This window comes from Toxotes jaculatrix, chromosome 14, assembly GCF_017976425.1.
Source record: "Toxotes jaculatrix isolate fToxJac2 chromosome 14, fToxJac2.pri, whole genome shotgun sequence".
NCBI lineage: Eukaryota > Metazoa > Chordata > Actinopteri > Toxotidae > Toxotes > Toxotes jaculatrix.
In genome coordinates this window covers 2,168,370-2,194,948 of record NC_054407.1, presented here as the reverse complement: position 1 = coordinate 2,194,948, position 26,579 = coordinate 2,168,370, and the positions used below count along the sequence as shown (strand labels likewise).

Here is a 26,579-nt window from a genome sequence, read left to right as displayed (position 1 = left end):
CACAAAACTTAGGCACAGGTGACAGAGGTACAGCATTATTACATCCACCCATCCATTATCCATTTATCCAGCAGACTTCAGGTGAGAGGTGGGATACACCCTGAACTCCAGTGTATCACAGGGCTGACAATATAGATCACATCATACGTCATATGGCTTCTTTAAATCTTAATTTGTAAAAAATAAAAATGTGGTGAAGTAAAAAGTCCCAGTATTTCCATCTGAAATGTGTTGGTTACTCACCTCACAATTCTGATCCACTCATCCATACTGTTTGCTCTGGTTCATGAGCATCTTAATGACTTGAAGATTTTACGTTTCACCATGAAGAAAATGAAACAGCATTTAGACCTTCATGTAGGAGGATTAAAAGAAAAAAAAAGAAAATACAGAATGTAGAAAATAGACAAGAAAATGTAACTGAACCTTTAAATGACCACCACATCATCTCTTAAACTTCCGTCCCATTTAATAATTTCACCAAATTGCTTCATGATAAAGATTCTTCATGATGCTTCATAAAGAAAAGTGTTCAAAAAGCCTCACACATACAAACCCCTTAGTCTGATGGTTTCAACAGTAAAGTCCAGTTTACCATAAAGAGCACGGCATTGACCGTAATGGCCGAATGCTTTCTTTGAACTATCTGGAAGCTGCAGAGCGGATCAGGCCGTCCAGAATATCCACCTGAGGAAAGAGACGCAGAGGCGCTTAGAGCTTCGAGTCACGTGACCAGGTCATAAGCTTCCAAACTGCATCGAGCGCCTCGCAGCTCGCTGATGCAGAACAGAGACCGGTACTGTTTTACCTTCGTGTCCCTTTGGCTACATTTTAAGTGACCAGAGGAAAATCTTATTTAAATTAGAGGACGTTAGTAGTTCAGTACAAGTACTGAATTCACGGCTGTCGGTGTCTTTGCATTGACACTGTGTGTAATCTCGTGAAAAAGAATTTGTTTCGTGTTTGGTCTGAACACACCTTAAGCAAAGGTGAGAAAGCTGTCTACCTGTCCCACAGCTTTACCTGGCTGCTTCCTCCCACACTGAGGTTCTTGAGCTGGTAGAATGTAACTTGTCCACCGCTGTCTCCAACCAGGACACAGTCTGTTTGTGTGGCAAACAGCAGTGACTTCATCTCCACGCCAGGGGCAGCAGGCTGCACAGCAACCGGGTCCACACTTGGAGAGAGACACAGGACACGTCAGAGAGGCAAACGGGGTGAAGCTGAGAGGACACAGAGGACAAAACAGTCTGACTCACATGCTTGAATTCAGGTCCCAGATCTCCAGCTGTCCCTCATTAACGGCTCCGAATACAGTGGCCCACCTTGGGGACCACTTGACGTCGTGCACTGCCCTCTGGGTGGAGGTGAAGCTTAAGATGGGTTTAAGGTGGTCCTGCTTCCACAGCTGGATGGTCCAATCAGAGGAGCAGCTCAGGAACACATCCGGACTGAGTGGACACCACGCCACGCAGTTCACAGGACACTGAGATGGAACGAGAGGTCAACGTGACAAAGACTCTCTGTCATTACTCAGCACAGTTTCCATTTACTGCAGCAAATCATGATTACAGGGAGAATTAGTTTTCATCTACATGAGCGGATTGAAGGTATTCAGCAGCACGGTGGGTGATCTGTTGGTGTGGGAAAACTGTTTTTATTCTGAAAGGCTTACAAAGTGTTTGCTGAAGGTCTCCAGGAACTGCTGACTGTTGGAACAGGAGCACTTGTGGATGAGACCTTCCCATGTTCCAGCCAAGTAGAGACTGGAGTCCTGGGAAATGGAGGAGACAGGTGTGATGCGTGATGACAACAATAAAAAAAAAGCTTGTAGCTTCACAGCCACAGTCCTGTCGCCTACTGGATTTCTGTTCCACACTCACTGTTGGATGGAAGTCAAAGCACAGACCAGGGGTCAGTGCTGACAGGACACTTTCTGTCTTCTTCTCTGTATTGTTCCTTCCAGCCTTCTTCTTTGTATTATGAATCCTCTTGAGCTTCATCAGGTCTGTGGAGAAAGATGCACAACATACTGTGAATATCAGGCATACTGGCAGAACTGCAGTTGACTGCATTGCTGTTTCCCCCACGTATACCTATGCAGTTGAGGCTGTTGTTGACGACGAACCACTTGCTGATCCTTCCGTCCGCAGACACAGAGAACAGAGCTTCTACCTTCTCCTCTCCTGTGAGGCTCAGCTCCTGCTGAGTCCACCTGAGCTGCCACACTGGACCCAAGTGCTTGCTGGGACACTTGCTTGCTCAGACACACACACGCACAGAGTAATATTGTACGTTATAATCAATGAGTGATTTCTTTTCTGTGTGTCATGTAAGAGCTGCACTGTCCACACACACAGACACAGTGCTCACCTGCTGCTGATGACATGTGACCGGTCCTGACTCTGCACGCTGTAGATAGCGACGCTGCCGTCGTGCGTCCCCACAGCCAGCTGACTGGGGTTGTTGGCTGAGAAGTCCAGAGAGGTCACAGCGCTGTCGCAGCAGATGACACGCTCGGGCCACTGCAGAGGAGACGCATGACAACAGCTGGAACTCCCACATGAACTAAAACTGTCACTCAACACTGTGTGTGCTACTGAGGAAGGGGCAGAGGCGGGTATGATGTACAGAAGTCTGGGGACAGGTAAATAAAGGTGGAAACAAAGTCTTACTGTGGGGTTTTTGATGGACCAGCAGCACACCAGGCCTGGTTTCTGGTTACCGGAGTCAGATTCACCATAACCCACAGCCAGGAGGTCCTAACAGAGGAAGCAGAGCACATGAGGATGTGTCTACATCAAGTGACACACATTTGATTTCTTTTCTCAGAATTCATTCCAAGTTTTTAACTCGCAGTAGTAGAATCTGGAGTAAATGTTTGTCCACTGTAACTGTAATAAAAACATCAGTAAGGACAACACCTGCAAGATGACACAGCCAATGACTGATTTGTCATTTGATCTGTGTAATTCATGCCAGACAATTTTGTATGTTAAAATTATAAAAAATATTTAGAGAGTGCAGGCATAATACTGATTGGCTTTCTCATCTCTAGTACCTGAACAGAACTTTGTTTGTGCTGCTCAAAGCATTAACAGAACTAGAAACCTTCTGATCCTCTGATGGTATCCATGCGACTTGGCCTTCATTTTCATTGGATCTCACACCTGTGAACTTTCATGAAGGCGATTGGTTGTGACGCTATTGTGGTGACAAAATCTGTCTGCCTCTGTGGTAGTTCTAACGCCTAAAAACCATGCCCTGAAAACCAAGGCTTAACCCTCAACCCCTTACCTGGGGGGGGGGGTGCAGTCAGGTTTAAGTCCCCACAGACACAAGGTCAAAACAAGACAAAGAGTCTACAGCCAGAGGCAGCACAGTGTTTACCCTGTTCACCACCTTAGTTTACCATCATGCTAACATTTGCTAAAAGGTGCTAAACACATAGTCCGGCTGACACTTTTATTATATTGATGTTTGCAAGTATTTAGTCATAAACCAAAGAAATGTACAAAATTTGAACGACTACAATTCATCCTCTGGGTACCATGAACGTTTGTACAAACTTCCACTGCAATCCATTCAATTCACAAGAAACACAGTGACGGTGGTTGAGGTGTACAGCAGAAGCAGCTGTTTTCAGCAGACAGCAGCAGGTGTGTCGGTGTTACCGGGTTCTTCTTGTTCCAGGCCATGCTGCTGACGCTGCGTCCTCGGCTGAGCTCACAGCTGAAAGTCCACAGACGCTCCAGAGCAGGAGATCCAGAGTCCTCTGCGTCCTCCTTTCTCTGATCCATGGTCCCAGGCTTCACCAGACTGTCTGGGTCTGATATGTGAATAGGGAGGGGTGACTGGTAAACATGTTGATTCACCTGCATTGTCGCTTGTGCGTCAGTTCTTCTTCATGTGGAAAAAAAAAAAAATGTGTGTGTGTTTGTTACCATCTAGCACAGGCAGCTGTCTGTAAGCAGCCAGCTTCGGCTGGAAGGTGTTTCCCAGGATGCTCTTCTCCATTATGAGAGAGCAGTGTTGGAACTTCTCTGAGAGCATGATGAGCGGCAGGTCTGACTCAGCGTTCAAACCGCTCCCAAACACTTCCACTTCTTTCAGTGAGCTAGCAGCACTGGCTGAAGAGAAAGCCAAGAAAATAATAATAATGTTCTAATATCTGGAGCTGCACATCACAATCTGAATCACGAAGCGGACTGTTACCTGTGCTGGCTGTGCTGCCCACTGACACACTCCTGTCTGCACCTCTGTTAGTGTCCACCACAGCCTCTGGATTCTCAGCCTTTTCTGGTTCAGGCCTGTGCACTGAGTCATCCTGCTCAGGGCTGAACAAAGTGTCATACATGTCCCAGGTGGTAACGGTCGTGGCTGCGTCCAAAACGAAAACATAGCGACCACAGTGAAAATTTGAAAGCTGAAGGATGGATTCTATCTTTTTTTTTTTTTTTTTTTTGGAGTTTGCAGGTACAAGCTGTGACGATTAGTCAGCAGACAGAAAATGAATCTGCAGTCATTTTGATGATAAGCTGATTAATTGCATAAGATTAAGCTGAGGTTAGATTTACTGTCAGCTTCCCAAATGTGAATATTTTCATTTTATTTTCTTACTCTTCTGCGAAAGTAAACTGAATATCTCTGTGTTTTAGACTGTTGTTCAGATAAAAGTAAGAAACTAAGATAAAAGTAAGAAAGTAAAAACTTTACAGTGGATTCCTGGAAAATGTCTTTTTTAATAAGCAGAAACTTTATAGACCAAATGCACAGATTTGATTCATTGAGAAAATAATCTGCAGCTTGATCAATAATAAAAACCCTCTTTAAACCTTTAATAACTGTTTTTTTTTGGCCATATGGAGGCAGCAAAGATAAGCTCTTAACACAACACTGACATAACAGCTAAGTTATTATGGCAAACGTGTGATATTTTCTCTTTTTTAGCTCTGTCTCTACCAACTCCTGAGGAAAATATTTGGTTCTTTAGCACTTTTGCACTGAAAATAAAAGTCTGCTGAGGCTGAGAACAACTGTAACAGTGATGAGAGTGAACATGAACAGTAACGTCGTGGGTCAGACACAACACTGATATATCAAATATCAACTAATGCAACTTTAAGATTGTAAGCTCTAAGGGAAAAGGATGAGCCTAACCTGTGTCCACCATGCCCATGCTGTCACTCTGGACATGTTTGTTTTTAGCGGCTCCATTCAACGTCTGCATTGATCGATCCACGTACTTATCATTGCCCATTCTGCTCCTGCACACTTCAGCATACTTATTGTTTCTCTCTCTGTAAAAACACGGGAAAGAAGACACCAGCTCGTTAAAGCCAAATCCAATTTTTCAATCACTGATCAATAGATAAAACTCTTTTATATTTCACACAGTCACATCAGTATGTGTTTTCTTCAAGATTTGAGGTGGGGAGTCTCTCCCGGGATAAGTCTCAGAGGAGTAGCGCCACTCGACGTTGGTCCTGTCAAACAGTTAAGAAATTTAGGACGAGGAGAGCTTTACTTACATGATAGCTTCTGCATCGTCAGCATCCACCGACACCAAGGTGCTGGGTATGTCCAGCAGCGAAATGCTGTCTGTCTCAGAGATGTAGACGTTTATGACTTCTTTCAACATGTCCTCTGTCACCTGTTCTTTCACAGTGTCTCTTTTCCTCTGCACATCTGGCAAGGAACAAAAAAAAATGAAACAATAGAACAAAAACAGGGAAACTACATATATATGTACTGTAAAATTAGAATGAAAGAAAAAGAAAGTACTGTGATGAACCTGGGAAGTTGATGGGTAGGTCCCGTTTAGAAAAGGTATCCTCAATCTCCTCATTTATGGACTCTATTGTGGACTGGCTGGATATTCTGCTGCTGCCTAATACTGACCTGAGAAAAAGAGAAAAGAGAAAATCACATTTAACTGTCCAGATTATCACTTATCAATAAATCACACATTCATTTATACTATAGGTGGATTCATTGATTCATTGTTGATGCCCGTGGTAAACATTGACTCAACATGTATAGGTTTACTGTGTTATTCTTTAACACATGGGATCCTCGTGCCGTCAGATCAGCTGCAGCTGCTGTGGAAGGATGTCAGCAGGTACCTGAAGAACGGCATGGTGAAGCTCCCCGTGGCTGTGGTCTGCTCTGACACCGATCCAGCGGAGATCTCATCCACGAAGAACCTGCTGGCTTTGGCCTGAGCTGCTCCTGGATCGGCCTGGTACAGCGGCTGAGGAGTGACGTCATTGTCTTCCTCATCAAACACCTGGGGAGGGCGGCAATTAGCCACTTACTTAGCCATTACATGAATGCTACTATATTAGCCTCTACCGCCGCTACAAACACAGAGCTAACGGCGCGCTGAGGTACATGTGTTGTAGCCTGTGTGTTTGTTACCCGGACAGCTTGTCTCGGAGTCTGAATGGCGCTCTTTTCCAGAAGTTTGCTTCCGCCGCCCAGACTGAAACTTCTCCTGCTGGAGGAGGCGACGACGCTGCTCGTGTGTCTCGTGCTGTAGTTGACTCCATGTATTCCTGAGGCATTTAAGGCTCGAGAAGAGCTGGGACACAACACAATAAATAAAATAAAAATAAATCAATAAACGTTTTGAGAAAGGCTGTCTGGTTATAATGACCACCTGCTGCGACATTAAAATGTCAACTTACGGCCTCAGCACTAGAGTGCGTCTCTTCTTTCTTTCTTCTTCTTTTGCCACAGTGGTGGACATTACTACACTGTTTGTTGACTTCCGGGTTGCCATGGCAACGTGACTCCTCGCTCTGCCTGTGTAGCCTCAGGCAGTGTGATACTGCTGAGTTTTTCGAGCAGTAAATAAAGAAAAACAAGCTTTGACTTGTTACAGTAAAATAAATAAATATATAAAAATAATAAAATAAAAATAAAAGAGAGAGATAAATTAATATTTGAAATAAAATGTATGGCCTCTATCTTTTATCAAAGAAGGAGAGTTTTTCGAAAAGTAAATAAAGAATAAGCTCTGACTTGTTACAGTTAAAATTTAAAAAAAAGAAAGAAATTTAAAGGAGAGAGAAAGAGATCACTTAAGATAAAACTAACTTTATGGCACATCTTTTATCAAAGTAACATTTATATTGCCTTTATGTAACCTGATCCAAGACCAGTATAATGTTTATGATGATGGTTTTCCACATGGTTACTCTGCACAGCTGTGGCGATAAATGGACATTAAATTACACTGGTGTGTTTGCCTGTGTGTTTAGATCACAATGTGTGTGTGTGTGTGTGTGTGTAAAAGCTGCAGAAAGTGACCCATCCTCACTTAGCCCTGGTGTTTCAGTATGATCAACTGATTGTCAGCAGGTTTTATAGTTCTTAAGATTCCCTGTTCAAGGGCCATCATGGTGGTGTAGTAGTTATACGGTGATGGCAGTGTCCCCACTTTAATGCCCAGCCTCAGATCTTTGTTATATGTCATCCCTCTTCTCCTTCTCCCCTCAGTCTCCTGTCACTGTCCATCTCTGTCCAAGGCAAAATGTCCTGCAAAAAAAAAAAAAAAAAAAAAAAAATCTAATCATAATTATCATGCACACGTTGGATAAACAGGACTCAATTAAACATCAGTTGAGGAAAACTCTGATATCAGCTGTTTTTAAAATGAGGGATTTAACCAGGGCCTTTCAAAAAATCATGGACATGTGAAGGTTTTGTTTACAGTGTCTTTAGACTTGGACATACATCCCTGAACATCACCTGATAACTGATAAGTCTACATTTTAGCATTGGTGTTATTGTGTGATCAATTATTTTAGTTGTTACAAAGATTTCTGAAACATCAAACTCTACATGTGACCTCTCATCACATGTTCCTACGTGTATGTCTGTATGTCAGACCTGCAAACAGCTCATTTTCAGGTTACTTTTTATTCATTTTTAGATGACCTGTGAAGGTAAAACTTTCCAAAACAGTTTCTTCCAAACTGACCTGCAAATCATTTTCTGACCCCTCAAATTTACCTTGAAAACATCTGACTTGAGGAGACCTCCAGTTTGGGAAACCCAGCGTTATATTATGGTAATTTGGTTCTTCTTAAATGAGCTGTCAGCAAACATGTTACTGATTGAACCTTTAATAAATGTTTGATTCACTGAAGGTTTAGTCAAGGCATGAGGACAAAGGACACACTCGGCCTTGTTGCCTGTGTTTCGTACCTGCTTCGCTCTTGACCTTAGCACCGAGTTCTCACTGGATCTGTCAGTGCTCAGGGGGAAAAAAATAGAAACTGAAGAGAGCATGTGTACCTTATCAGTGGAATCCCTGTGATCTCTGCTCTTTAGATAAGGCTCGGATAAATGACAGGGACAAAATACGCTATCCATCTGTCTGTGTCTAGTTTTTGAACCCACGGACAGTGCAGGCACTGGACAGGAGAGGATGGGAGAAGAAGAGAACAGTCAGAGAGAGGACGGGTTCAGCAGAGGCCCAGAGGAAAGTCAAAACAGGTCAGTCATGGTTTTTTTTTAAGCTTTATAACTGAAAAACTCTTTTCTATAGGAAAGAGAAACAAAAAAGGTCCACATATCATTTGTTCATATCACTGAATGGTCATAGATGGGTGATCAGCTCTTCCTTTTTCTTGCCGCGTCCCTCCAGGATGAGCCCGCAGTCTAATCGTCAAGGTTCAGGACCAAAGAAACCACAAGACCTTTATCTGGGCTGTCTAACAAAACAACACCTGATAATGATATCTGTGGCTGTTGGGCTTGCCATCCTGCTGATCATCATTACTGTCACAGCGGTGGTGCTCACCAACAAGTCAGGTAAATTCTTCAATTCAAGATATTTAACACAGAAGGTGGAAAACACCCAAGAACATTTACTTTATTTATTTACATTCACTTTACTCAAGTCATTGGATTTTATGCCACTTTGTACTTAAATGCCACATTTCAGAGGGAAATGTATTGTTTTACTTCACGACATTTGTTTGACAGCTGCTCTTTGTGGAGGACATTATATATCCAAAACACACGATATGTAGCTGTGAATATCTAATAATCAGAGCTTGACCTAGTTTTGTTGATGTTAACCTACTGCCTAACCCCTGCTTTCCATAGAAGGATGCATTCTTGATGCTGCCATAGTGTAGATCTAGTGTATATATTGCATTTACAGCACATACATACACCGGATGATTTCTCTTCAAGTGCACTGCAAAAAAAACAAAACAATTAACAGACCATCAAATCCATGTAAAGGGGTTATACTGACACTTTATATCCTGAAGGTCTGTTAAAGTAATTCAGAGCACAACATAAAAGTATGTTTACTATATTTAATCTGGACTTAAAATAAGCTTATCTACAGAGGAGTCTGAAGTGGATATTGCCAAAAGAATGGCAACACAGCTGAATGATGAATCCTATAAATCCTCCACACGTTCATCATTTTTGGACTAAAAGCTGACATTGTTGGAGTTTTCGACCTCTAGCAAAGCTATGGTACGGTTTTTCCTATGGGTAGACCCCTGTGTCATATATTTCAAGCATGCACACAAGGACACACATACATGTGCACATGCACACACATGGGTTACCTAATACTTAATCCTACTGGTAGTTTCACAGTATTCCACGGATCAACAGATGGCAGTAGTGTAACATGGTGCAGTGCTCCGGAAAATGCAGCAAAGAAGAAGACTGTGAGCCTGGGTGTAAACAATGCTGGATTTAAAACACTTTAAAAAATATACTCAAACACATATGCTGGACCTCAAAGATTCACTAAAGACCCTGATTTTTTTTTCTTTTGAATGACTTGAAGTAAAATGCTTTAACAGTCCTTTACTTGCATGTGTGTGTCCAATCAGGTTCCTCAGCTCCTCTTCCCTCCTTTTCCACTGGTGGAGACATGCTGGACTTCCTGGTTCAGTCCGGTGAGATCAGCAAACCTGACGGTCTGTTGGCTACCTGGTTCCACAGAGCCAACAGCAAGGAGGAAATGAACAAAGCGTTAGCAGGTAAGCACACACACGCACACACACACACACACACACACACACACACACACACACACACACACACACACTAAATTTACTGATGTAAAAATGATGAAATCCATGATCTGAAAAGAACGTACCATCTTATCTCATCGCCTCAGGTGATGTCATGATCCTGGAGGCTGATGTCACTCTGGAGGGTTATGGAACAGCCAATGAAAAGCCAGTCCCCATCATGGCCCACCCTCCAGACATCTACAGCGACAACACTCTGGACCAATGGCTGGATGCAGTGCTGGCATCAAGAAAAGGTTCAGGATTTAGACAGAACACACAGAGTGCAGCAGAGTAGAACCACTCATTGGGTTTGTCTTCAGATTCCCAGATGAGAATTAAAAATAATAAGAATTAAATAATCTGTAGTAGATCCATCCAAATCAGAAAAAGCAAAGTTCTGACACTTGATGTCTTTCTGCAGGCATGAAGCTGGATTTTAAGTCTCTGAGATCAGTGGGTTTGTCATTAGACCTGCTTAATCAAAAGAACAGCAGCCGAAAAATGAACAGGCCTGTGTGGCTTAATGCAGACATCCTCCAAGGTCCCAATGTACCAAGCTTTGTGCCTCCAGTCAATGGAACCATGTAAGACAGGCCTTTGTTTGATAGCTTCATTACGTCTCCGCCTCGACACAACACACAGTACATTTCCCACCAGTTATTTCCTTCCTCCCTCCTTTTCCAGATTCCTGCAGTTGATTCAGGAGAAGTTTTCGGATGTGACTTTGTCTCCTGGATGGAAGGTATAAGATGTTCACTGTCTGATTATGAATCACAGCTCTTGTACTTGTGTTTTGCACCTACAACACCACGTCAAATTCCTTGTATGTGTAACATACCTGGCAAAAAGGTTTTCTGATTCTGATTCAAAGGTAACTCTAACTTTAAGGAAGAACTTATTTTAACTCAAACCATGATCTTTTCCTAAACCTAACCACAATGTTTTTTGTTTCTAAGCCAAACTATGACCATTCAATAAGCTTAACCACGTCTTTATTATTACAGTAGGGACAAATGACCCCTGTGGTTGTTCAGGTTGGAGGACTTGTTGAAAAAAAAAAAAATCAAAGAATGATTTAGTGCCATCTTCAGGCCAAAAATAACTGCCATACAATAAGCTTAAAAGGTCTCTAGGGGTACTACCCTCAGGCCACAAGCTTTGCACTGCTTACCCCACTAGTGGTCAGGATCTAAGAATAGCCAGGTAGCGTTCCTGTTTATAGTTAACATCAGTCTCATGGAGCTGCTGGCATGGCTGCAGATTCGGAGTTGTTTTTCCTGACTGGTTGTAATTTACAGCTGACACTCCATTGTTTCTGACAGGTAGCCTACGCTCCTCCACTTTTCACTGAAACCTACACCAGGTCCATGATGGAAGACATGTATGATATGGTCAAAGACGTCCCTCAAAAGGTGAGAATTGAAAACACAAACAAAAGATAATCCAGCAATATTAAGCATCAAACTCTGGAACTGAGTCTGAAGTCATCTTTCAGATCTGTGCAGGGCTAGCTAACTCCCAACTGACTGCAATGTTGTAAAACATAGAAAATGATTGATAATTACATTTGTTCAGTGTTAGTTTGTAGGGAGGACATGGACCAACATCATGGTCTGATTTGTTCACCGTAGTTACAACAAGGTATCAGTGATATGTGAGTGACCTGAATCACAGCTGAAAGGTCTAAAAGCTCCATTTTAAAAACTCTTTTCAGGTGACGTTCCCAGTCCATGCCCTGTTGGTTCGCAGGGGCTGGCAGCACCTCAGCTGGCTCCTCAGCCAATCGCCACGGTAACAGACAATTTCCATCTGTAACAAAATGAAATCAAAATAAACAGTTCCTCAGTCAGTCAGTACAGACATTAAACTGTTCATCTGCATGTTCACACACGTAGAATAATATTTTCTCTTTGCTGTGTCTCAGCTTCACATACATCAGTTCATTACCTTTTCCACATTTATTCTTCTTGAACACTCAACGCGGGGAAAATAAATTTATAATAAACTAATAAAATGTGTCAGTTCCAGGCCTGTGACACTGAGACTGCTCTGAGGTGCTATGATTTGTTTGCAGGTTCAGTCTGACCTTGTGGCAAGGTTCAATTCATCCGAGCATCAGTGATCTGCTCTTCGTCCGCGACAACAGCCACCCCGCCAGAGTCTACTACGATATATATGAACCAACACTGTCTGCATTCAAACAAGCTGCAAGTAAGAAAGAACCACTGCTTATTTGTTTGCTGTTTACTTGATGAAAATTGATGTATTGTGTTTATAGGACAGCAGGGCCGTCTCAGGAGATTCTATCCTGGAGGAGACCTGATGGACTTCCTGTGTCCAGCTCTTCGCTCAGACTCCAGCTTCCTCTCCACAGTCACACGGTGCGACAGCCTGGCTGTGCGCTGGTTTACAGTTACTGAGCAGACGTCCCTGTTGGCTCAGCTCTCAGGTACAACACACAGCTTCTGTTTCAAAGCACAGGCTGCTGAACTGCATCATCAAAGCACTGTCTCCGTTATCAGTATCTGTGTGTACGATTTGAAAAGCTGTTACTTAGAGGTCACCTGGTAGAAAAAGCATTAGTATCGTAAAAGCTGCTATTTTCACATGGTCCTGAGTAACGTGTCAACATGAGGTTTAACATCACAACAAATCAGATTTACTTCAGAGTTTCCCACCTGTGAGTTACAGTATGATGTGACTGCAGATCTTGAAATAATATGATAATAAAAATGACACAACGTTACTGAACTGAACTGAATCACTGGACTTAACTAGACCAGGAGGAGGTGGAGGACATCTTGATAGAGTCAAACGAGTGTAAACCTGTGGTAACACCTGTGGTGTTTTGAACCACACTCCCATTGATGTGACAGTAATGAAGCATTGATCCAGTTACCTTTTCTTGTCTTGTTTGTAACACTTGCGTGTGTCCAGGTGCTGCTGCTGGTGGTATGTTGGTGGTTCAGGTGGCTTCTGACAGCAACCGAAAAGGAGTCCCTCTGGTGGAAGGTTCTGGAACAGGCTCAGGGCCCCTCACACTGGAGGTACATCAGAAAAAGAACTGGTTAAGTTTTCTTTTAGTTTTTTTTTTTAATAAATTGGATTGAGACATGGGTGACATGGTGATGCAGTGGTTAGCACTGTGGCCTCACAACAAGAAGAATCCACTGGACAGGAGCCTTTCTGTGTGGAGTTTGCATGTTCTCCCCGTTCTTGGTTCCCTTCAGTTTCACTTAAGAAGTGTTAAATAAGGATGACTGTGTGTGTGCAGGACATCCTGGAGATGCTTGGACAGAGCACTGATGCACCCTGGGGTGTTTACCTCCAAGTCCACACTCAGCAGCTTCTGGAGGCTTCTCTCACTCTGCTGCAGTCAGCCTACAGCAGAGAGAGGCTCTACAGGCCTGTCTGGATCAGCATGGACGGTTTACAGAGCAGTGACAAAGTAAAAGTATGTGCCTCCTTCAACACAACACCTTGTTGATCAACAATAACTGCTTTTTACAGAAAAAGTTCACAGTAACTTTCTTCCTACCTGACAGAACTATTTAGGTGGGTTTCACCCAGCAGCCCAAATTTTATGTGCTTTAATGTAGACAAGTGTTAGAAGTGTTTTATCCTTCTTTCACTGAGTCGTCTCTGATGTTTAATATTATCTGCTGGTTTGGTCAAGCCAGTCATATGAAAAACATAAATTTGCTGGAAGAAAAACTGCAAAGGTGTGAACTGTAACCCTAAGGCTGTGACTTGTCTGTCTTCTTTCAGGAGTACATATCCACAGTGGAGAGGCTGTTCCCATACATCACCCTAGTCCTGACGGAGCAGAACTGGCCTCCTCAGATCTCAGGGACAGTGACTGGCTTGTCTCAGAGGGTGGCTCTGCATCTGAACACGGCATCATTGCCAAAAGGAAAGGAGGAGCTTCGGTCTCTAATGGGAATGATGGACAGATACGACCTCATTGTGGAAGAGGACACAGAGAGCAATGCCGAAGCTTTCATGGTCTTGAGAGGACTTATGACTCAGCGTACAGGGAGGGCAAGCACAAACCTGTATGTGATATCTGGCCGGTCCTAACTGAGGATGGATATGACAAACCTGGAATTACAGTATATCTATACCAGCAACACTGGCACTGCAGCATCACCTTTCAGCCAATCACGTGCCCCCGTTCAAACAACCAACAGTTAGCATCTTTTAGTAATTTACAACGGTTTACAGGCTGCTGTAAATACGCACAATCCACAGACACTGACACTAACATCTCCTATCTGGCTAACTTGTTAGACAGGCTAGTGAGCTTGGTGTTTGATACTCAGCATCAAAGTAGAGAGTTAGCAGTGTTAGCTAGCTCCTGTTGGTTAGAGCAACCACAGAGAAAGGCTCAATGTTTTTGCTCTTTGAACAGTAACATGTCTTTCTCTGAGGAACAGCTTTCGAATCGAAATGCTGCCAAGGTAACGCTGAATCAGCTAGCTAACGTTAGCTGCTGCCATTAATACTGCCTCTTCACTTTGATGCTGCGAAATAAACCAAGTTCACAGCTGGTTAGCTGGCAGGTGAGATAGGTAGCTGTGGCAAATTACTGAATAAAGGGGGATTACTTATTACTGGTCTGTGTAATTTGTTTAACTACAACAGCAGAAACTGGCTGGTTGATTCAGAATTACTTTAGTATTGCTGTCATACTAGCTAAGAGGTGCTAGTTACGTTGATAGCAGCGGCTGAGCTTGTGTAAGAGAAGGCTGGGGCATGTGATTGGCTGAAAGGTGAGAACACATCTGTGACATCATCACGGAGAGCATTAGCATTATGAAATAAAATGTGTTTGGAATAAAAAATTGTTGGGGAAAATGAGATTATGAAAACACAACTTTGAAAATTCTTTATATGTTGCCATCAGACTCCATCAGATAAAGTACCATAACACAGTCAAGTAATTATATGCTGCCATGTGGTTTACATTTGAATTCTGATTGGAAGAATGCAGAGTGAACTTATTTTGTCAAAAATATTTCATGTCCCATGAAAGCATTCAGTGAGACATCAGAGTTTCTATCAAAAGAAAGAAGTTACCTTGTGCTAACCGCAGTCAGCAAATGGAAACAATCCCTCACCATTCAATGCCACTGTTAGTGTTTCTCAAAATGAACCCACACTTCCATCAAACCCAGTACTTGGTTCCAACTACATAAACACCTGCCTTAGGTTTACAAAACTGAAAAAAAGGTCTACGTCTTACATCTAGTTCTGAATATAAAGTGAGCACGAAGGCACTGTGTTATTGTGATTCTAATTGATTGTACCAATATAATCTATCCTTACAACTGTTAAAAAACAAAGTTTTAAAAAAAAGTTTTAATGCAAATATAATCTTTTGTTCACTATGAACACTTGTGACAATATTAATCATACCTCGCTGTACTAACAGCAGACTGACTACAGCTGGGTGCTGTGGAGGGCCACTGACAGACTCTCAGCCTCATTTTCACGGATGGGACTCTCCGTATTCGTAGCCTGGTATTGGCCAGTTTGCTCCTCGGAGGTGAACTGCATCCTGTTCTTAGTGAGGTACTGGCTGCAGGAGCAGAAGGTGTGGTAGAAAGAGGAGGAGAGGCCAGCGATATCAGTGGAGATGTAGGGAAGGACCTCTGGAGACGCCTGGTTATAGTAACGGATCTGGAAAGAGAGTCAAATAACGATGGACAAGTTTGTTAAGATTATAAGTGAAAAATACACCAGTTTAATCAGCTAAAATTAAAATTTGTCCTACCAGTGACATGTTGTCTTTGGCCTCCAGTATGGTGAATCCAGCACACAGAACCTCCCCTCTGTTATAACCTTCAGTGGGTGGGTGGGTGGGCAGAGACACTGAACGCAGAGCGATGACGTATGGATCTCTGAGGAAGAAAAACCACAACACACTGGCAATTAGTCCTGAAGGTAGAGGTGTATGACCTTTGACCTGTCCCTTGAGACCTTCCAGCCAGTCATTCTACTGACCCACTGCTACACGGCTTCCTCTTGGAAGCCAACAGGATGAAGTCCTGGAGAATTCCTTCTGCCAGTCCGGCTGAAGTCGGGGAACCTGCAGCACCATAACGGACTGATGGGGTGACCACGCGGTACAGGAAGTCGTCATCGTCCACCCGGTGAATCAGCTCACATTCCCTGATTTGGGAAAAGGACACAGATGAGGATAGAGATACCACAGATGAGAATTTTTATAGAAATGTAGTGCAGGAATATTAACAATCTTAAAGGCACAGTGCAACATTTTGGAAAATAGAGTAATTTGCATTCTTACTGAGAGTCAGATGATAAAGTTCACTTCATGTTAAGATCCAATCATCACTAAAGTCTATGTCATACAAGAGCCAATAAAACGTACTCAGAGCTGCCCACAGGTGATCGGATCATCACAGACGCAGGTCAATGCCAGGTGTGAACAGGGTCAAAATCCACCTACCAGAACCTCTAAAGCTCAATTATTAACACGTTATATCTCTTTTGTTTAATCCATATAAAAGACAAAGTGTAACTATTGCAATTTATGGTTTTATGGAGGGTTTAGTCCCAGACTATTTTCTGGCTGACTGTTTTGATACAGGTATACAGTGGCAGTAGTTCCACCCAGACCCTGAACATGAGTGGGTTTAACTTTAAAGACCTTGTACTAACACATCTTATTGGACTATCCACATAAAGGTTGGCCCGTGTTTTTATGTGGCCTCAGTGCCAAAGACCTACCTTCCAGAATCCAGAGTCCAGGCTCAATCAAACAAATAAAGCGATTTTGCTTCAACACAATGTGAACTTTGTGCACTGATCATGAACTTAAAACCAGACTGCACTATTTGTGCACCAAAGGTGAAAGGATCTCTCTCTCTTAAACATTTTAGGTTGCAATAGCTTGGTGAAAATTTTCGACTTAAAGCTCTCTCCGGGGGTCCTAAAGACCATCTTATCTGGTGATGTGAACAATATGCTAACAGCAGGTGTCACCAGCCAGTCTGGAAACTGCTCTGCTCTGGACTGTAGAGGCTTAGAGAAAGTGCTGTACCATCAGATTTACAGTACCCTCTATGCATAGCTCCTAAAGTGACTCACCGCCCCAGTGAATGACTTCTGCCTCTGCAGTCACAAGTGTGTTTCACTACATAACAGTGAAAAATAATCCTCTGAATCCTCGAATCCTACGGTCTGTGTTTGAATTTCATTTAACCACAAACAAGCAATGAGCTATGGCCCATGAGAGACTGACCTGCACACTAAGAAACTTACATTATGATCAGTATGTCACATTCTAGAGATACAGAATTAGATAAATGTTGTTATAGATTTGTAATAAAGCCCTCCTACAGATGGAGAATGTCCCATGAGGTGAAGGCTGATCAACCTTTAAGTAAAATGGTGTCATTTGCAAACATCTCTCTGTCTGATCAGCATCTCCTGCTCATGCTAACAGGTCAGGACTCTGCAGCTCTCTTGAAAAGAGTTTCTGACCAGTCAGGGCTGATTTCCTGCTCAGGCCCTGAAATCCTTCCCCTGAGCAGAGTCATTCACACAGTATGACCTGACCTTTATACAGGCAGTGGAGAGACAAGTTTGCCAGGCCTGAATTGATCTTTTACAAAATGTGCACAGGCATGTGTGTGTGTGTGTGTCTGTGTGAGTATTACCGATAATGTGTGTCCCAGTTTGTTCTGTTGCTCAGCTCAGCCAGCAGACTAAAGGCTCTGTGAGCAGGAACATCCACCTCTGCTTCCACCCTGAAACTCAACATGGACTTCTGCTCCAGCGTGTAAAGACGAACCTGGGAACAAAGAAACCTCATGAAACCTCCAGCTCCTTGTGAGGAACAGGAACAAACTCCTAACATAAAACAGAACCAAAATCAAAAATCCCTTCTGAGAAGAGAGCAGCACATACCTTGTCCTTCTCAGAGCTGAGGCGCCAGTTCTTTCTAGCAGCCAACATCTTCAGAGCTGACACGTTGTTATAGCTCAGGTACACCTGGAGACATACACAAAAAAAAACATATGAGTGCACTAGCAAACACCTACGCAAGCACACGGAGCAGAAGATACTACTTTGATAGCAGCTATTATGCTACCACATGTCTCCTCCATGTTCATAAGGAGAAAGGAGAACTATCACAACATAGTCTAATAATATAATGTACGTATGACCTTATTGTGTCATAAGCTAATAAAAAAATTAAATGACAGTTATATGCAGTTATATAGCATTTTGTCTTGAATGAATTGCTGATACAACAGAAACAACATCTTGTTCTGCCTGTCGAGGCCTTGTCATATCTATCTGGTGTCAGGTGCTGGTCCTATAGCGTGAAATGTCTGCTTTCAAGCACCACAGAGCAGTGAGCATCGGTGTATACTCAGCTAGCGGCTGAGATCCTGAATGGAAACACTGAAATCTGTGTTGCTGTTTGGTTCAGTAGTCACTGTTGACATAGGATCCATGTCCTTGTGATGCATGAACCGTTTCCTCACCTGGTTTGTGGGGTCCCAGGGTACAGACAGAGGGACCTCGCCCTGCTTTCGGGAAATGATGTACTTTCTGAGACAATGAAAGAACAGAAATTAGAAGTATTTTTGATACAGCGAAGTGAATAACACAAGACAATGCCATTAAAACGGAGGGGTTAGAGGGTTAAAACAAACCTTTGGTCTTTAATTAAACCTTTTCAAAACTCCACTGCATGAACATGAAATACATGACGGCTAGCTGCAACGGTGAGCTAACGTGTAGGTGTTTCCTGGCTAAGCTAAGAAAGCGTGTGCTCATTACACAAGTAGACAGATGGTTTACCTGTCCAATCTGATCTTCTTCCTCGCTATGGCCTCTTGAAACCTCCTCTCCCCTTCCTGTAAATGAAAGACACAGAAAGAGAAGGGGTTAAATCAATAGCAATTTTACTGGTGCCTGAGCATACTTCATACTTCACTGCTGTTTCACCCCTTTAATGCCACAACATTCTGTGGCATTAAAGGTCTTGGTATTCTGACAACTAATTCAGTGTATTACAAGTTTTGTCTTTCCTATGCCTCCTGGATGCCCTCTTCTCATGGAATTGTGACTTTGACTATCGAGACATCTTGGCTGCAGACCACAGGACGATGTCAGGCCTCAGTGTGGTGGTGGTGATGTCAGTAACCACATCAGATGTCATCAAGATGTCAAGAACCTTGGTTGGAGTGTTTTACAATGAGTAGAGACCTGCAGATGCTGTTGCTGTTGGTCTGAGTTGGTTGCATTTGTTTATGCTGGTAGTATTTTTATCTTACAATGAACACAGTAACCCCTAAATGTAGCATCTTTCATCCTGCAGCTGAACTCTTCTCAGTGCGACTCAGACATGTAGGTGTAGGACACCGTGATAACGTCTACGTCCAAGAAGAGAAGGCTGGCCCTTCAAAGGGTTCATTGTGTCTGTTTTCTTACTACATTCTTCTCACTTGTTGAGTCACGTTTATAGCTCTGATCTTTGTTCAGCCAAGCCTTCACACCTCTTCAATCCCAGCACTGTAAAAAATGGCTGAGGTTAAATAAGTATATGAGATGTGGTCTGGCAACTTAAATATGTTACTGGCCTTGTATAATATAGCTTCTTTCAGCTCATTGTTTTGGTTTTAAACCCCATGATTTTATGGTTCTGGTTCATTCTCTGTTTGGCAACATGTACGTCATGACAGCTTTGTAATGTTGATAATAATAACAATGTTGTGTTTGTAGCCTGTTTCTCAGCAGCTTAGAAAAGAACAGAAAACCTTTACTGATTGCAAACAGTACGACCTATGTCCGCATATGGTTCAATAATGTAAATCAAACTGTGCCTGACAGATAATTAATTGCTAACTGATTTTATTTTTAATCTGATTTCTTAAATGCATTAGACTTTCATTCAAAACCAGTCATGTCATGTCCCACCTCATTATTTCCTGCACAGAGAATAATGAATTGGTGATTTCTTATTCCTGTAGTGCCTTTCTGAATCACAGCATCATGTGCATTAAACCATCTACAGTGTTTCAGTTGTTCTCCATCAGTAGTAATTCTGTTGGTCAACTCACCAGGGGTTCGGGTCGTATCCGTGGTAACGTGCATGGCTTCCTGTGGTCATCAAGTACCTCAAAGGTCATGAAGGCAGAGTTTATGTGTCGGTTAAGCCCCTCCTCCTGGTAGGCCTCGGCTCGCACCCCCACCTCCATGCTGCCGGGAGACGTAAAATGATGCGTTTGTTTAATTCGTATTTAAACACAGTACCAACTTGACCCTTCCTGTACCGTTTTAATACTGAGCTGTTATCGTGACCTGTTTTGCACCATGTAGATCAGTCAAGTTTTATCTTCTCTATCTTTATGACTGTCCCTGCATACAGTGATACCTGTTTTTGAAGGCATTGTTGACTATAGCCCTCAGCAGCAGTCTGTCTCCAATCTGAGAAGGTCCTCTGAAAGTGAACATGTCAATGGTCCGAAGAGTCGGGTGAGCCTGACACAGTCGACTGCAGAGGGGACAGACAGATCACACAAGAAAAAACAGGAAACACTGTCAGGCACTAGCAAGAATGACAGAGCTCCCCTGGACAAATGATTTTGGAAGTGTGCAGATGAAAGAAGAGCATATTCTTCAAGGTCTTCTTCTGTTTTGCTCATGCAAGCTTTACCTTCCTGTTCCATATGTGTAACCTTTGTAAAAAAAAAAAAAAAAAAAAACCTCTGTAACTCTGCCGGATTAAAATAAACCATTTCATATGTGTGAGTGATTGTACCTGGCAGCAATTGTAGCTACGTTCACCATCCAGGCCATGATCTGTCCTCCAAATGTATTCACCTGGTGATTAGACAAGCAGAGCAGAAACCCTCAACCCTATAATAACACAACACTGATTTACTGTAATTAATTTGATGAAAAAAAATCAACATATAACAGTTCCAATCCTCACCATCCGTGTGACGTCTGAGATCAACAGACAGACAGAAAGATACATAAATAAATCACCTGGTGGTTAGCATGTGGGGGTAGAACCAGTTCAACACTCTCCACCTTGGTTTTCTCTGCTGCCACTGCATTGCATACTGCTGAGCTGTCAGCTGACACACACACACACACACACACACACACAGTGCAAAAATATCACCAAAGTGCAACAGTGTGGCTCACTGGTTTTAATAGTTTTAGAACAAGCCCACGGTTATACAGTCTGTCAGACTACAACCGCACCTCATCACTGCTTCACTGTGTTTAAAGCAGCTGGTGTCCTGGACTCTCTCTGTAACATTCAGCAACAAATCTGCAACTTACAGCATCTGCTTCATCAGGGAAGGCAGCTGCATTTCAGGAGCTCTGCTGTGTGGTGTGATGCGGCAGTGTGTACCAAACCTACCCGTCTGGATGGACCCATTGGAGAGCAGATCTTTGATGATGTCATCATGCACCATCCTGACCCTCCGTCTCTCGGCTGCCACGCTGTATTCAACCTGCTCCTTCTGAGTGTGAGGTACGATGGGCTTCAAGGTGACCTGTGAGGTAATGTCAGTAAATATGTGAGAAAACCTTTGATGATACACACACACACACAATTTGACTTTGTTTTTACTTTTATTTTGCTTTTAAATAATGTTTTCAAACTAGATATGCAGTCAGTGCCACACCCACCTCATCCATCCATTACCTTTTTTCCACTGTTTGTGCGCTGAGTTACGAACGTGGCGTAGGCGTGACAAACTCTCCAGTGACGATCAGAGAACAGGTCCTCGCAGCTCACCTGTATGCCCACCTGAGATGGAGCATGTAAGGGATGATTCACGGTCAAAATATAATATATGTGCCATTGTTGACAACAGACATTACTTCACTAATAAAACAAGGAGAAGGGGCCCAGTATAGAGCCTGTTTATGTAGTTAAGTAGGTCAGGTTAAGGCTGATCACTGTGGGGTCTGTAACTAGGACACTGATTGTGGACACATTGTTGCTGAAGTTTTTAATTGCTGTGAGCGCCCCAAACAAAATTCCATTACCTTCCATTGTGTTGGGGCGGAAGTAGAAAACATGGCACCAGATTTTTTCAAAACTCTGGACAAGTACAACTAAAACTATCTGCATGGCTTTTAAATATACTGTGAATGCAAATTCAAAATAACCAAGTCTCAGTCAATAGCCAGAAGTGTGACCAACATAAACAAATAAAGGAACTGAATGTATCTGAGTTCAAATGTGATTTTGTGTTGTGTTCTGAGCTTTTACATGAGAGACAAAGGGTTTAATGAATGTCAACTAACAGAGAATAACTGTAACTGTGTCAACTTCTCTCACCTCCATACTGGTATTAAAGGCTCTGTTGACCTTTGCCTTGATATTCACCACCTGACCCACACTGGACAAAGAGACATAAGGGAAGAATGAGTATATACTGTATACATGTACACACACACACTAGCAATTTAGAAGGACCAGCGCTTCTGTAGACACACTTCCTGTTACCTGATGGTGTGTTCAAAGTGGATGTCGTCCATCGAAGCAGTGACGCAGGGACTCCCAGCATGTCTCTCCGCTGCCCACATGAAACACAGATATATCATATCCTGTCTGTCTGGTCTGTGGTTACACTGGACACTCACAAATTAAATAAAAGCATTTCAACACACACCACATGACAATTATTCACTGAATCTCAAACACACAATTTACCAGAGAGGCAGGCAGTGGAGTCTATCCATTTGAGCAACTGTCCCACACTTAGCTCCTGTCGATGGTTGCAGTGACACGGCATCACTATCTGACTCATTTTCACCTCTGTTGGGTTCACACTCTCTTCTTCTTCTTCTTCTTCTTCTTCCTCCTCATCTTTCTCCAGATCATTTGACACTCTGGAACTCATCTTCGAAGCTGAGGGGAGGGCAAGAGTTTTTTTAGTCAGTCATTTGTCTTGGTCAGATTTACAGAGACAAAGAGAGGCTGTCCACATCGTGCCACACTGACACTTCTCTACAAACATTTGATTTAAACATTTATGTCAAAATTGGGAGAAAATTGATTCACATAAAAAAATATTTTCTCCTACAGGGTCTGAATTGATTCATGAATTCACAATATTAGATTATTCTGATCAGGACCAGGACCAAAAACAAAAAAACACAACCCGGACATCTCTTGTTTTCACTAAACCTCTTTAATCTTAGAGCTCCCCTCTGACAACTCTCTGTGTGTAAGAGACAGGACTGTCACCAGTCTGTCTTATCGAAGCAAGAAGGACAGATCAGAGACAGGCTTCAGATACATGAAAGAAAATATCACCAGGAGATGATCAACTCATGTTGATGACTAAATGCATCAAGAAAAGATATTAATGAATAAAACCTCTGACACACAGCAGCTGCAGTCGTGGTTGTGACCTGTTATAAAAGGTCAGTTCCCAGCTGAAACACATCCACCTTTGTGCCTCGACAAAATCAGCCTCTGCATTTCTCAGTTTCAGTCTGACTGAATAACAATAACATCATTACTCTGTTCGCTGTTATACTTTCAAGGATGTGTCTTGCTGGGACTTGCACAAACATTTACCAAGTACCATTTTCCTGTGTAGTTCAGTGACACAGCTGAATAGTTACACAGGCAGGGTGTGTACTAAAGCACACATGAACCAGCTGTATGTGCAAAAAGCCTTCACTACACTGTAGTACACTCTGATATGAATATATATGATGAAACCTGACACCACAACCTCAGTTAACTTCTCTATGTACTCTCAACTTTGAAAGGCACTGTCCTCAACCCATGACTCATCAGGTCACATTAGTTCAGCGTATACATGAGTTGCACACCCACAGCCACCGATGGCGACACACTGTTCACTGCAACAGCTTCCTCTGCAATGACACATTTACATGTCTTTCCTTCAAGAACTTAAAAGCTTTTGTGTCATGATTCACCGACACAATGCAAATAATTCAGTGGCACAAATCAGTGGTTTATCAAGGAAGATTTATCAGTTATAGAAAAGTGATAACTAATAAGTAATTTACTACTTTGTTGCCTTAGACACCTGCAGTCTATACGTTTAACTGTTAGCTTAACTCTTTATAAGGCGGGGGGGGGGGGGGGGGTGAATACATGATATTAAGCTCCCAAACATTTAAGCAGCTAGCACATCTCCTGACAGCTGATGGGATTTTATGAAATATTTATGATATACAGCAGAAGCGAAGGGAGACCTTTGCTAGTCACGTAAGTTACTGTAGCCCACTATTATTATTTGCTGTTTGCTAACTCACTTCAAAAAGCTCTTCAGTTAATACTACCCCCCAAAAAACAAGTTGTACGTCTCTCGAAGTCATCATAAACATGTCTAACTAGCTAGGTTAGCTGGTTAAAAATACTGGTTAGTGCTAATAACAGCTTGATGAGGAAACGCCACCGGCATAAAACCCACAATTAAGCACTTTAACTCTGATGTTAAGTTTTCATGAAGAGGTACAGACCTGCCAGCGGTGAGGGACGGTGTCAACACAAACAGAGTCAGCGTGTAAAGCAATTCCCAGATGGTTTTCCGGTAATACCTTTCAAACTAAAAGCCACAGAGCCAACATGCTTACAGTGCAGTGAACCACAGCATTTCTCAGAGAAACTAAGCACATGTGAAATAAGCAATATAATTCAACTACTGATATTTAGAAATCCATAAATAAATAATTAAAATTTGAAAACAATTTAGGTTCATAGTCTGTATGAGCATGCAGAAACTGAAATATACATATCTGTATGTTTCACCATTACTTATAACTAATGAGCATACTCTAATGGAAGAAAAAAAACTTCAATCAAATAAACAAAGTGGCATAATATATCAACAAAAGAATAACAGATTTGCCACATTAGATTACCCCAGCAGTCTGAGACTGAGTCTTCCTGCCACATTTTACAGTAGAGTAGCTTCAAATGCTCCTCTCAGACTCTCCATCTTAACATGCTGAAAGGGCCTCTGTGCCTCAGTGATCCTGGGATCTGTGTTGTCAGGGGCAACAGCCCCTCGTAGGGTCTCCTAAGACAAATAGGTCCCCAGAGGAGGGTCCAGACTAAAAACACCCATACCATGGAAACCGAGCCCCCCTTATGGAGCCAGTCTGGGGGACGAGTTCACCAGTGAACGTCTGGTGACCCATGGATCCACATTGGTCTGCCACATTGTGGGTCCACCAACTGCAGGGATAGGAACTGGGGTCAGGTGCAAAGCCAACTGGATGGCAGGCAAGGGAGGGGACATAGTCTTGCTGCTCTCTGGCACCATAGACTGGTCTTTGGGACACAGAGTGTCGCCTCTCTCTTGGGTAAGGAACCAGAATTGGCTTCATCAGACTGTGACCTCCAGCATGCACTGGGACAGTTTGCAGCTGAATGTGAAGCAGCTGGGACAAGAATCAGTGAGTCAGCACCTTCCAAGTTCCCAGCCATGGTTCTCTGCCAGAAAAGGGTGGATTGCTCCCTTCGGGTTGGGAGCAAGTTGCTGCCTCATGTAGGGCAGTTTAAGTGGAACATTGTACCAGACCATTGTGGTAAAGGTAGGCAAGAAACTATAGAAGGTAGAGTGAGAAGCTCAGACATCCAAAGAGAGCTAGGAGTAGAGCTGTTGCTCCTGCAGGTCAAAAGGAGTCGGGAGGTCTCCTGGGTGCAACCCGTTGGAGGTTTTCCGGGCACATCCGACTGGTTGGAGGCCCTGGACCCAGAACGCGATGGACAGACTACATTTCTCATCTGGCATAGGAATGCCTCAGGGTTGCTTGGGAGGAACTGGAAAGTGTTGCTCAACCTGCTGCCACTGGGGCCCGACCACAGATGAGCAGTAGAAAATGGATGGATGGATACATAGGTATAGAGCAGCTGGCTTCTGGTATTTGTATTTGGTGGATCTAATAAAACGTAAAGTGTAGCCTGAACTTTAGAACACTGAAAACATGGCAACCCTGATAAAGTGTTGACTCACCTTCCTATAGTGTCTTCTGTGTGTTGTAGCTGTCCTCTCTCTATGTGGGGTCAGGTCAGTGTGTTGTCGGTCTGTCATGCTAGCCGTTCCTGTTAGAGTGTATTTGAGAGTGTAGACTGGCTCACAATGCCACATGTTTGTGACTGGGTGGGGCGGGCAGGCGGGATCAACAGGGGATCTGCAGCAAATTTTTGGCCTGAGCCCCCCATCCAGTCAGTCTGGCTGTGAGAAGACCCCGCAGTTTGTTAAACTGTGGTTTAAAGGGATAGTAGAAGGAGTATTTGTTTGGTACATCATATACAAATCTTACCAAGACTGCATTTCATTACTGTATTACTCAGGTTAACACTTTGATTTCCTACTTCTTTCATACTTCTACTTCTTTGGTACTACCTGACAAAAGCTACTGTGTGGTATTTTAAAAGCTTCATATTGGTGCCACCTAGTGTTAGCATAAAGAATAACACTGTGGCATGCAGCAATCAATTTAAATATAATCACATACATAAAA

At 42.9% G+C, this 26,579-nt stretch overlaps 3 protein-coding genes across 5 annotated transcripts; 1 reads left to right on the top strand and 2 right to left on the bottom strand.

Annotated features, from left to right (window-relative positions):
• Nucleotides 1-468: 468 nt before the first annotated feature.
• On the bottom strand, nucleotides 469-11,509 carry LOC121193299 (dynein intermediate chain 4, axonemal-like). 2 transcript variants are annotated; one of them, XM_041055539.1, is made up of 21 exons: nucleotides 10,142-11,509; nucleotides 9,851-9,972; nucleotides 9,098-9,214; nucleotides 7,325-7,542; nucleotides 6,690-7,211; nucleotides 6,421-6,583; nucleotides 6,126-6,289; nucleotides 5,795-5,901; nucleotides 5,532-5,688; nucleotides 5,161-5,300; nucleotides 4,216-4,380; nucleotides 3,945-4,130; nucleotides 3,675-3,829; nucleotides 2,676-2,762; nucleotides 2,374-2,525; nucleotides 2,097-2,257; nucleotides 1,884-2,008; nucleotides 1,676-1,774; nucleotides 1,260-1,486; nucleotides 1,024-1,177; nucleotides 469-687 (listed from the first exon to the last, which is right to left on the bottom strand). In XM_041055539.1, the coding sequence occupies exons 5-21, from the start codon at nucleotides 6,782-6,784 to the stop codon at nucleotides 643-645; spliced, it is 2,382 nt and encodes a 793-aa protein (XP_040911473.1). In that variant the 5' UTR covers nucleotides 6,785-7,211; nucleotides 7,325-7,542; nucleotides 9,098-9,214; nucleotides 9,851-9,972; nucleotides 10,142-11,509; the 3' UTR covers nucleotides 469-642. The 2 variants fall into 2 exon arrangements, with proteins under 2 accessions (XP_040911473.1, XP_040911474.1); XM_041055540.1 differs by having other exon boundaries at nucleotides 6,690-6,835.
• On the top strand, nucleotides 8,438-14,143 carry fam151a (family with sequence similarity 151 member A). The gene is given in 13 exon segments (XM_041055128.1): nucleotides 8,438-8,505; nucleotides 8,657-8,823; nucleotides 9,873-10,022; nucleotides 10,163-10,366; nucleotides 10,480-10,642; nucleotides 10,743-10,800; nucleotides 11,381-11,470; nucleotides 11,773-11,849; nucleotides 12,133-12,269; nucleotides 12,337-12,507; nucleotides 12,996-13,105; nucleotides 13,333-13,512; nucleotides 13,827-14,143. Coding segments are annotated over 13 exon segments (1,887 nt in total). The 3' UTR covers nucleotides 14,139-14,143.
• On the bottom strand, nucleotides 13,835-24,627 carry acot11a (acyl-CoA thioesterase 11a). 2 transcript variants are annotated; one of them, XM_041055543.1, is made up of 18 exons: nucleotides 24,570-24,627; nucleotides 22,780-22,977; nucleotides 22,573-22,642; nucleotides 22,405-22,465; nucleotides 21,763-21,867; nucleotides 21,475-21,610; nucleotides 21,090-21,181; nucleotides 20,860-20,921; nucleotides 20,473-20,592; nucleotides 20,159-20,297; nucleotides 18,897-18,952; nucleotides 18,578-18,644; nucleotides 17,994-18,077; nucleotides 17,744-17,877; nucleotides 16,065-16,232; nucleotides 15,835-15,961; nucleotides 15,477-15,740; nucleotides 13,835-13,946 (listed from the first exon to the last, which is right to left on the bottom strand). In XM_041055543.1, exons 2-17 carry the CDS (start codon nucleotides 22,967-22,969, stop codon nucleotides 15,501-15,503), a joined length of 1,851 nt encoding a protein of 616 aa, XP_040911477.1. In that variant the 5' UTR covers nucleotides 22,970-22,977; nucleotides 24,570-24,627; the 3' UTR covers nucleotides 13,835-13,946; nucleotides 15,477-15,500. The 2 variants fall into 2 exon arrangements, with proteins under 2 accessions (XP_040911477.1, XP_040911476.1); XM_041055542.1 differs by lacking the exon at nucleotides 13,835-13,946 and having other exon boundaries at nucleotides 15,405-15,740.
• Between the last annotated feature and the right edge of the window lie 1,952 nt (nucleotides 24,628-26,579).

Coding starts and splice junctions, on each gene's coding strand:
- LOC121193299 (XM_041055539.1), bottom strand. CDS start 6,784: ATGGCAACCCGGAAGTCAACAAACAGTGTAGTAATGTCCACCACTGTG. Junction 6,584..6,689: donor CGCACTCTAGTGCTGAGGCC/GTAAGTTGACAT, acceptor GTTGTGTCCCAG/CTCTTCTCGAGCCTTAAATG. Junction 5,902..6,125: donor TTCACCATGCCGTTCTTCAG/GTACCTGCTGAC, acceptor TCTTTTTCTCAG/GTCAGTATTAGGCAGCAGCA.
- acot11a (XM_041055543.1), bottom strand. CDS start 22,969: ATGAGTTCCAGAGTGTCAAATGATCTGGAGAAAGATGAGGAGGAAGAA. Junction 17,878..17,993: donor TCAGCTCTGAGAAGGACAAG/GTATGTGCTGCT, acceptor CTTTGTTCCCAG/GTTCGTCTTTACACGCTGGA. Junction 15,962..16,064: donor AGGAAGCCGTGTAGCAGTGG/GTCAGTAGAATG, acceptor TTTCTTCCTCAG/AGATCCATACGTCATCGCTC.